An 11084-nucleotide genomic window follows, 5' to 3' on the forward strand; every position below is an offset into this window, starting at 1 on the left:
TTGTTCAGTCATGTTAATACAAGTGGTGTTACCTCAGGAGTCGTGACAATATCCCTGTGGTCATTGCTGCCAGGTTTCTACATAAAACAAAAGCTACTGATGACATCTTTTTCATGCTGGGAGACAAAATTCAACATTATTCTCCTTTAAAATATAAAAAGAAATAAAATTTTACCAACCTTTACTTCCATCCAAATGATTAGTGTGCAGAAGTTTATTGGCTTCATTATACTTTGTAAATAACTGCCAGAACACAGACTCCTCTTCAGTACACAGATCAGTCACAGTGCTTTTTAATCCTTCTAAGTGCACCAATACGGACAAGATACAGTCTAACCAACAGAGAGCATAAGCATTTTTCCATTGGGGATATAAAGTCTGGCAAGATGATGTGCTTTCCTGTGGCATTTCTCGTTCAGACATGCATCCCTCATTTTGAGGCGAAGTCCCTCCAGTTCTAGAGACATTAACCATAGTAGGGGTTTCTTCAGCAGCTGTGTCAAGAGTATCATCTTCCAAAGTCTCATTCTGTCCCATGAAATCAGCTGTCCCAATAGATTTCTGCTGATCACTGTGTAGTAAGTCAGGTAAATATGATGAGGTATTATCATATACTTCTTCATATTGTTTGCTATTCAAGACTTGCTCACCATCACTATCAGTATGATTTTTAGTCTTTTTGGAATTTGCCAAAAGAGGTGAATCTTTATAGTTGGTTTCCAAGAGCTTTCTTTTTTGAGGTTTATTTGGAATGTGACAATCTTCCAAATCAGGAGAAATTAAATTAAGAGACTTAGAACACAAAGGATAGATGCACTAGAAAGAAAAAACAAAATGATTAAAAAAGAAAACAATCCACAAAAATTCAAATAAGCTCAAAGTTTACTTCTATGTCATGAAAAACACACATAAAATTTTAGCATTAATTTGACATGAAAGGGTATAACATTTTAACATTAATTTTATATCAATCTAACATTAATTACCATCAATTTAAATCTGAAGGAACTTAGGGATAACTATTTAAAAAAATTTGATCCCCAAAAGAAAAGTTTTCCCTAGTAAATATGAATAATCAAGGACTTAATCTTCACTACCTGGAGTAAGCTAAGAAGGAAAAATTACCTATTTTTGTTTTAATAAAATGAATTTAAGAATTTCAACAATTTAAAAAACATTCTATGACGAATCTGTTAGTCTTTTGGGGACTTATACACTCTATAACATAAAAAATTAGAACAGCATTTCCAAATCTAAAAAGTTGCAATTTCTGTGTTTCTAATCTTGAAACTGAATATTTACCTGAGAGCTTATCAGCATATCAACTTTAAATCCTAACGAGGTCTAAGAGTCAGATCGGTTGAATTTTAATTTTTTTTTAAGAGAGAAGCGCAGTAGGGTGAGAGGATTCACCAGAGCCAGAGCGGGGAACAGAACAGGCAGGCTGACGAAATACACTGCTGAGGGGAGCAGCGGGCACAGCAGGAGAGGTCTGCATGCCATGTGGGACCCTCGCCCAGCGGCCGGGGATCGAACAGGCGCTGCAGAGGCTGCGGGCAGCTTAGAAGCCCAGGGCTCAACCGCTGCGCCACCAGGGGAGGCCCAGATTGATTGAATTTTAAAGACTTCATCAAATCTCTCTGTGCATTAATACAATTTCAGCCAAACATCAAAAGTGTAAACAAATCACTAAAATAATCAGTGAATTTTTCTTAAGTCTGAAAACTAGCAAAATATTTTATAAGGGATTTATATACTATGTACCCTCATTTAAAATATGCCTTCTCTACACAAGTATAATAGACTGCTGTATGTGGCCTCCAGTGAACCAAAGAATTACACTTGGTATCCATGTGTTGCAATGGTCAGCTTTCCCCACCATCACAAGTCTGGGCGTGGCCATGTAAATGGCTCTTATAGGATATCAGCAAGCTCGAAGCATGTGGAAGTCTGTAATTCCTGGACTTGTCCTAATGGAGTCCTCTAGAACTCTCCTTAGTCCCAGCCATCATACAGTCCAGTTAGCCTTATCGAGAGACACTCATGGAAAAGAGCTGAGATCCTGGATGAATACCCAAGCTGAGCTCTCAGTGAGTACCAACTGCCAGGCATGCAGACATTTCAGTTGTCTCAGCCAACAGCATGTGAAGTATAAGAATTGCCCTGGTCAATCCACAGAGTAATAAGCCATGAAGTATTTTAAGTCACAAAGTCTTAAGGTAATTTGTTTCACAGTAATAAATGAAACACATTTAAAATAGTTTCTTCTTTACAAATGAATACTATATTCTGCACTTAAGAAATTCTGTTACCAACTAGTTGTGCAGTCATCAATTAACAACTTGCTTCTCAGCTTTGTACACCTTGAGATTATTTCCCAAATCCTACCATGTCAGAAAACCAAGAACACTTTAAAATCAACAGCAGTAATTATGTATTTAGTGACTGAAAGGCACATATCCAAAAATTTTTTAAAGCTGGACCCATGTTCACTGCAGCATGATTCACATTAGCGAAGAAGCAGCAGCAATCCAAATGTTTGTGAATGGACAGAGGCACTAAATTTTTAAAATTTAAAAAATTTGTTAAGACACACACAATGCCTCATCACCTCAGTCCCTACTTGCTTGCTTGCTTCCCTGGAATATTTCAACAGCTTTTCAACTAGATGCCCCTACTACTGTTCCTCATTTTAGTCAGAGAAAAAGCCAGGAGATCTTAAAATAGCCTATAAGACGCTATTTGGTACATCCCTCTCCCCATTATTTTCTGACCCATCATATCATGCTACCTCGCTTATTCAGACCCATTTCTGCTGGCTTCCTTGCAGTAGCAACAAAATTAATAGCCAGACTCCAGGGTCTGGCCGGACTCCAGGGTCTTGTACCTGCTATTCTCCCTGACTAGGCTATTCGATCCTCAAATGTCCTCATGGCTTCTTTTTCTTCATCCCTTTCAAATCTTTGCTCAAATGTCACCTTCTCAACAAAGATTTCCTTCAGCATTCTAATTAAAACTGTGAACTTCCCATTCCCTGACACTTTAGTACCTGTGGTATTATTTTTCTCCATAGCATTCTTTATCACCTCACACACAAGAAAATATACTGTTTTCATCAATTCCAAAGAGCACCTGCACCCCTATGTTTATAGCAGCACTGTTTACAATAGCTAAGCTTTGGAAACAGCCCAAATGCCCAAAAATAGATGACTGGATCAAGAAGATGTGGTACATATATACCATGGAATATTACTCAGCATTCAAAAAAGATAAACACATGCAATTTGCAGCAACATGGATGGCCTTGGAAGGGATCATGCTCAGCGAAATAAGCCAAAAAGAAAAAGAAAAATACCGGATGGTCTCACTCATAGCAGGAATCTAGAAAACTTAAATAAGGGACCAGGAAAATGAATATAACAAAGTGAAAATCAAAATCAACAAAAAACTATGAACCAGAGACACTTTTTGGGGGGTGGGGGGCGGAAGGGGAAGGATTGGGGTCAGAATGGGGCGTTTGCAATTGTATGGGGGAATATAAAAATAAAATTTAATATTAAAAAAAAAAGAAAAAAGAAAATAAAAGAAATTATAGTGAATTAAAGAAAAAAAAAAAAAGAAAATATACTGTTTTCTTTCCTATTCCAACATAACCTTCTTGAAGGGAAAAATTGTTTTATTCATGGTATCCCAGCACCTGAAGTTCTAACAAGTGACATTCAAAGAAAATTTATAGAATACATACAAAAAGAAATTTATTTCTATTTGTAAGAATGTCTCAGATTTCCTTCAGGTTATGGCCAGCATTAAGTATTTCTCACCAACAGTGTGGTTTGGTCTAATGTTTTCCAAATTTGTGACTCAAAAGTCATAAAACTATAGATTGCTAGGTCAACTCCACTGAATCAAAATCTGGGGGTGATGCCCACACATTTTTATAAAGCATTCTTAGTGATTCTGCCAGTTTACCTAAAACAAAATGTGACTGAAGTTAGAAGACTATCTTCTAAAGATTTATTTATTTATTTACACAAGCACTGGGTATAGTCAGAAGCGTGGGAGGGTGAGAGAATTCACCAGAGCCAGAGCGGGGTGCAGAACACGTAGAAGGACTGAAGTACACTGCTGAGGGAAGCAGCAGGCACAGCAGGAGAGGTCTGTCGCGCCATCACAGCCCAGCGCTCAACCACTGTGCCACCAGGGGAGGCCCAGAAGACGATATTCTAATTACAGATCTGCCACTTTACAAAGATCTTATATTCCTAACACCTCTACATCTGTTTTCTTATTTGTAAAATGGGAAGGCCTATCTTGCATATATACATATATATATATATATGAGATAGTCTCATTAATTGTCAAGTAAAATAAAAATCTAGATTATGTGGTTTAATGAGCTCCCATATAAAAGTTGTACCAGTGGGAACAAATACTAATTAATTCTAAAAGATATTTAGAACCTTAAGCATGCAATATTTAGAAAATAACTTATCTAGTAAGTCTCAAAGTTAATAAACCAAAGAGATCTGAATACCTACTATATACCAACAGGCAACAAGGACCTCCAAGGGGTTAAAAAAAAAATCTTGAAATGCATTTTCTCCTCTCATAAGTATAATGCTAATAAAAATAAACATCACCATGCACTAACTCAGGAGACCAGGTAGAAAAATAACAAAATATTTTAAATTGTATACCAGATAGGCCTAGAAACTCTGATTACATACTAAAAATGCACAGCCTAAAAAGTACAAAATGAGTGCATATTTAAACAGTGAAAAAAAGAAAACTAAAACCTTGACACTATTAAGAAAAATTATTTACCTGCAAATCCTCACACAAAAAGATGGATTCTTGAAAACTAATTCGATAAGTCTTTAAGGCTTTTAACTTTCCCTTCTCTCTACAAGCAGGGCAATACCCATCTGATGGAACTTTAGCTGAATCAGAATTCTAAAAGAGAAAGAAAGCAAATTAAAATACAGACATTACTAGGTTGTATCAAATTACAAAAAGTTAAGTGGAAAGCAACCAGATAAAAATTACAATTTTCATCTAGGAGTGTCCTGGCAAGATATGGCAAATAAAAGAAATGCATATGTTTTAAATATAGTTTAAACATGGCAAATAAAGAAATGCATATGTTTTAAATATAGTTCTTATTCCAAAAATAATATAAAGTTTAAAACTTAAAATTTTAACTGTTAAGAATAGCATCAGTTTTATTTGCAAAGGAAAAAGGAATGTCAACAGCCAGGGGAAAAGTACGCTCCAAATTTTCAAAGAATAGTAAATTATAAGGTTCATGTTTTATTTCTACATTCACATATCAATTAAACAGAGGTAAACACATTAAAACAATCTTTCGCCATTACTATAAGATTTCCGTGGAAGATACACTTTTTTAGAAGTTAGTTGGTAAAATTAAAATCAAATTCAAGTCTCAAAATAGGAGGAAAAAACCCCCAACTTTGCACTGAGGCAAAAAATAAGTTCACTAACTTTTCCCAAATACCCCACCATGTGGAGTGAAGATACCCCTATATCAGTCCCTGGTCCAATCACTGGCAAACCATTTCCAATCTTCGGGGAATCCATCATTCCGAGTCATTGGCTAATTTATGTCACTTGAAACATGTCAATATCACTAAGGATTTTTCAATGAACCCTGAAAAAAAAAAGGTCAATAGACAATAAATAAAAATCCTATTAAAAGAGCTATACTACTTTATAAGATGTATATATATATTAAATATTTTGAGAACTATAGATCCTTAAATAAACTTTCTGAAATTGTAATCTTGAAGTGAAAACAAATTACCTACATTTATTTATAACTCTAGCAACTGTAGGGAGAAAGCAGAAACTGGTAACGTGACCAGTTTTCATAAAGACTCAAATGTAAGCAAATTTATCAAATTTCATAATACAGGTGATTATTTGAAGCAAACTACATTGACCAGAATTTGAATACCTAAGTGAGTCTATGCACAATTTGAAACAAGTATGCCAGCATCATACTAAGAAAATTACTTTAAAAACCCCAAGTCCATTGAGATTTTTGACTATTATTTGACAAGGGCAAAAGAACTCCACAAATTCCCATTGTTTTCAATCACCCATAGTATGTCACCAAATGAGAATGTTACTTTTTAAAAATTGCCAACAAAATATTATTTTATATTTCTAAAGAAGATAAGATCCAAGACCCCAAGGAATGCCTGAAACTGAGGATATAATCTCTTAATGCTTAATTTACAAACTATCATAGATATATGTATCATAAAGTATACCAAATGCTAGTTTATAAATTAGGCACTAAGAGATTAGTAATAATGAAAATAAAATAGAACAACTATAACAATATGCTGTGATAACTTATATAAATGTGATGTTTCTTTCTCAAAACACCTATCGTATGTAGTAATTTCATATGGAAGTTGACCATAGGTAACTTGAAACCTCAGAAATTATGGACGGTGATGGGAAGGAGGTGAGGGAGCAGCCTTTCCAGAATCTAACTAGTTAAGAAAGAAAAAAGGGATAAAAAGAAACTTGTAAACCTAAGCAGATTCCGTGGCCATGATTTACTAAGGAACGGGAATATCGCTCCTCAAATATTAGACATGTGAGGAGATAAACTGATGTTTTTTCCAATTGTTTTACATTTAACACATGGAAAGCTTTTGAAAACTAGGAGATCTTTGCTTATGTCTTCCTTTTTTTGTTTTTTTTCCCCTCCAAATTTTAATGTTAGAATTCATAATATAAATAAATTATAGATGGCAGCTACATAAATTCTAAGCTCAGGAATATAATAGAAACTAGCCCAAAATGTTTTCCAAGATGTCAGGATCTAAGACAATTTAATGATTTAATTTAAAACATACATACCTTTAAAATTGTACTGTTGGGTATTAATACTCTTTATTCTATATTTTAATGTGTTTACTAATCAGAATTAGCACATGATCTTATCTTCAACAAGAAAAAGTAACTGATCTGGTCTCATTAGGTTCTATGACTAATGTTTAAAAAAAATGCCTTGTTTGCAGTAAAAGTTTAAATAAATGAGATAGGAAAACCTAGCAAATATTAAACCTCTCAGATTTTTTGGTAACTTAACACTTTAGAAGGGGTTAAGTTAAACAGGGTAAATTTTTAAAACAAGATTATTTCAGGCAATTTTAGATAAACTGGGAGATTTTGTAAGGGCTCCTAAGATACCCCATTAAACTGTTGTCCTTGTGGAAAAGGATAATAAAACAAATTGGGCCAATATGGGTATAGTGAAACTTCATGGGAAGCATTGTCATTAGCAAAATGTTAAACCTTTTTCAGCATGTATGTAAACTGTATTCTAAAATATGTGAAACTTCTTAAAGTCTAATGTGTTCTGGTAAACCCTGGTTATTAAAATATATGTGACAAAACTGAGCAAATATCCTGTATTATAACTGCATATTAATTAGGGTGATTTTAAAGGTTTTCTGACCATTGATGGAAGTTATTTAGTCTTCTTTGTATTCGGAAAAATTCACAAGAAAAAATCTATGACAAGTATCTTTAGCTTTACTGATTTGTCATGAAACTGAGAATTAAAAAATTGCAGTGTTTATGGAGAAAAACTTAATTTAAAAAATGTTGACATCAATATTTTCAACATAGGACTGAATGAACTATTGAAAGCTAATATAATTTTTGATGATTTTTTGGGACATACCATTATATGTTTTGGTTTTATGACCTGCAGCAATGGTAAATTACTTCTTTCTTGAGAAGAACTAAAACATTAGCTTTCTCTTGCTCCCTGACAACCCTTCAAATGTGAATGTTTAGTTTAGTATCCTTATTTCTCATGACAATGTGTTTATTTACATATATCCAATAAGACTCTTTTCTACAGACTACTGTATACAAAAGTTTTGACTGAAATGTCGTATTTCAGACATCTTTCAGAAATCTAGAATCACTTCAGAACTCCAGAAGAAAAGACAGCCTGTCTTGCTTTCAGGATTCCAGGTCTATCAGGAAAAGGGTAGGGAAGGTTACCCCTTGACAGACCTGTGAACCCATTTTGGGACCCCTGAGGAAAGGAACTTACCCAAAGATTTGGAGGCAAAGTCAGATGGTGACACTGGCATGGTCCTGCTTACTGAGAGGCTATTTAGACTTCAATATAAGAGCCTTTATTAAGCGTTCCAGCAAAATTTTAAAAGTAGATTTTTTTTCTTTGTGCTTATGCAAAAAAATTGGCCAAGTTTATTGATACTAGACATAATTTACAAACAAGTTTTATAGTAATTATTTGGTAAGATTGGAGCAAAGGTGAAGAAATGTTTCAGTAACATCTTTTCTCATCTTTTTAATCACTGTTAAGATATATTTTTTTAAATCTATAAAATGGACTGGGTCCTGAAGTTTTGTAGTAATTGGCTATTATTTTTCAAACTAACATTTCATTTTCTCCCCAATCTTTCTGGCTCGGATTGACAGAAAACTAAAACTGTCCTTTTGAAAATGGAGAACTTTGGTTTTTGTGGGTTTTTTTCTTTTTGATCACACTAATTTTATTTATTTTTTATTAATTTTTTTATTTTTTACATTAGTGTTCATTTTTAAACAATACTTGCTTCCCCCCACCCCCCAGGTATAGTCCCCTCCCCATAATTTCCTTTACCAATGCACCCGTGCACTGTCACCTCAGTCCCTTGTGCTCCTCCCTCCCTCCCTCTGATCCTTCTCTCTCCTCCTCCCCTGCAGGATGTCTCTGATTTAATAATTATTTGTTTTTGCTTTGTTGTGTTTTGTACTGTTATTATTTTTTTACACTGATGTCTTATTTGGTTGCCCCATATTCCTGCTATAAGTGAAACCATCGATGGACAACTTTGTCAACTTGAAAGACATCATCAAGATAGAAGTGCTTAAATGTCTGTTACTAGTTCATGAGTACCTGACAAACTGATGACATCAAACTGCATGAAAGGAAATCATTACCTGCCCTCACCCCATCTGAAGATGCTTCAAACCCCAACATTTAGAAATCCTTTCAAAGCTTCCATCAAGACTCCCAACTGGACTTGTGGTTTGCCACAATCTTTAATCTTTCTCCTTTGATGCCATAGAAAGTGCTTACACAGTATAGGTTTAACTTGGACTCACCTACAAGATAATCTTTACAAATTGGACACAATTACTTAATTGGACTGATCTATTCTCAGAACTGTTTCTATGAAATAACTGCACAACAAAACTTCTGAACTGAGGAATTTCTTGAGAAGTTCCAAAGGTGGGACTATAGGAGAACAAAATCTGCCACCCCAAAGCATGCCTTTGGCAAGGGGTTTATTTCATGGAAGCGACTCCAAAGGCTGAGTGGAAGTTACTTTTAATGTTTATTTCTGACCTTCTCCCTATAAGGGTCTTTTCCGGGAACTTCTAATCCCCTTATCTCCTCTCCATGGAGAAGAGAAGTACCTTTGCTTTTTCCAGTAAGTGCCCAAAATGATTTCACTTTTCTTCCCTAACCTTCCTAATCCTAGTTAAACTATTTAAGGTGGCATCTAAAGTCCCATGGGTGTTACCCAGTCATGCTGGATCTCTCTCTTGTATACAGGATGCAAATGTTATTATTACAACTCCCCTATGACTTTTTCTCTTACCAAGGGGAAAAAAAAAAAAAAAAAGAGTAACAAAGGTGAGCTTTTCCAGTCTTCCAAATTCAATTTACTCTGTCTTACATACAACCCTCTGGAATGATTCTTAAACTCAATCTGTCCCTAAATGACTGCTTTAATTGTTCTCCCTGCAAACATAACCGCACCTCCTTGTATGTCATCTAGATCTTTCGGTATCTCCAATCTCCAAAAACACATACTGTGCTAGAAAATTTGAATAGTTCTCTATTCTTTCATTTTCCTCTTCTTTACTCGGTAAAAGTTAGCAATTTTTGTGGACAGTTTTGTGCAAGGCTCTCAAATTCCCACCCTTTCTATAGCATCCCTACTCCAATATCATTGCCAAAGTGATGCTTCTATAAAACAAGTCTGGGTCTGTCACTACTCAGCTTACAATCATCTATTTATTCCACCCTGGTAATAGTAAAGTCCAAACAGCTCAGGGTGACCTAAAGGTAGTTCTACGACCTAAAGCTTATTGATTGATCGCACTATGAGATCAAGCTGACTTTGCAGTTTTTACCCTTTTCAGCCCCGGCATCTTTCTTCAATTGTTCCCTTTTTCACATCTCAGTGAGCCACTGATACCATCCAAAAGTCAGAATGTGAATTACTAGTTCAGCATGAACCCAGTAACAGCGCGCAATTAATGTGTAAAGTTAGTCTTGGCAACAGCAATTAAAAGTAAGCAATTAAGATTAGTTCACAATCCCGTGCGTAAACGGGGGAAAACAAAAGCAACAGCTGCTCAAAGAGGAGGCTTTACCCCCTTTGGAACTTGCCCTCCGAGACCACTTGCCTTCAGCACGTGACTGTCAAAAGTGAGTCCACGACAGACTTGAAGCCTTTAATGGCTTTTGATGCCTAGTCCTGTCTAGTATCAAACCCAGTCGTCCTGAATCAGAGGTCAGTTTCAAAACCCACCCTTGGAAACTCAAGGAGGCGCAAGGTTCCCGTTAATCCTCCTCATCTCCCCACTAGTTGGAAGGAGGGTAGGAAGAGGGAAACTTTGGTTTCTCTTCAGCGTTTACCTCTGGGTCCAAACGGATCTGCAACTTCATCTATTACACACCAACCCTTCCCACCCAACCTAATTCTGTCTGACCCCTTCCCTCTCCCAGTCTAGCCCGTCCTTTCAAGTGCGTAGACTACCCCATAGGTCACCTAGCTCTCCCCCATTTCTCTACTTCGTGAACTGGAAAAAAAAAAACTTCCCTCCTCTTACCTGCTGCGTGAACTCCCCTTCCTTGCACTGGGTCGACCCGAACTCCTGTTCCAGCCTGAGGTCCACACCACCGAATGCAACGTTCAACCCACGTTCCCCTTAGGCTGCTCCTCCCCCACCAGTGTCTCCGCGGGGAGAGTAACTTCCGGCTTGGGTCCGCCGCAATAGCGTTCCCCTTC

At 36.1% G+C, this 11084-nt stretch overlaps 1 protein-coding gene across 1 annotated transcript in view; it reads right to left on the reverse strand.

The window, feature by feature from the left end:
* Positions 1 to 5601, reverse strand: part of USPL1 (ubiquitin specific peptidase like 1) — a gene marked incomplete at both ends in the record, with an annotated part of 29511 nt that extends 23910 nt beyond the window's left edge. Inside the window, 3 exons of the mRNA XM_084235803.1 lie at positions 180 to 816; positions 4825 to 4953; positions 5503 to 5601. Coding sequence (XP_084091929.1) covers positions 180 to 816; positions 4825 to 4953; positions 5503 to 5601 — 865 coding nt within the window. The remainder of the gene's footprint in view (positions 1 to 179; positions 817 to 4824; positions 4954 to 5502) is intronic.
* Between the last annotated feature and the right edge of the window lie 5483 nt (positions 5602 to 11084).

The sequence above is a fragment of the Talpa europaea genome, assembly GCF_964194135.1.
Source record: "Talpa europaea genome assembly, chromosome: 6".
NCBI lineage: Eukaryota > Metazoa > Chordata > Mammalia > Eulipotyphla > Talpidae > Talpa > Talpa europaea.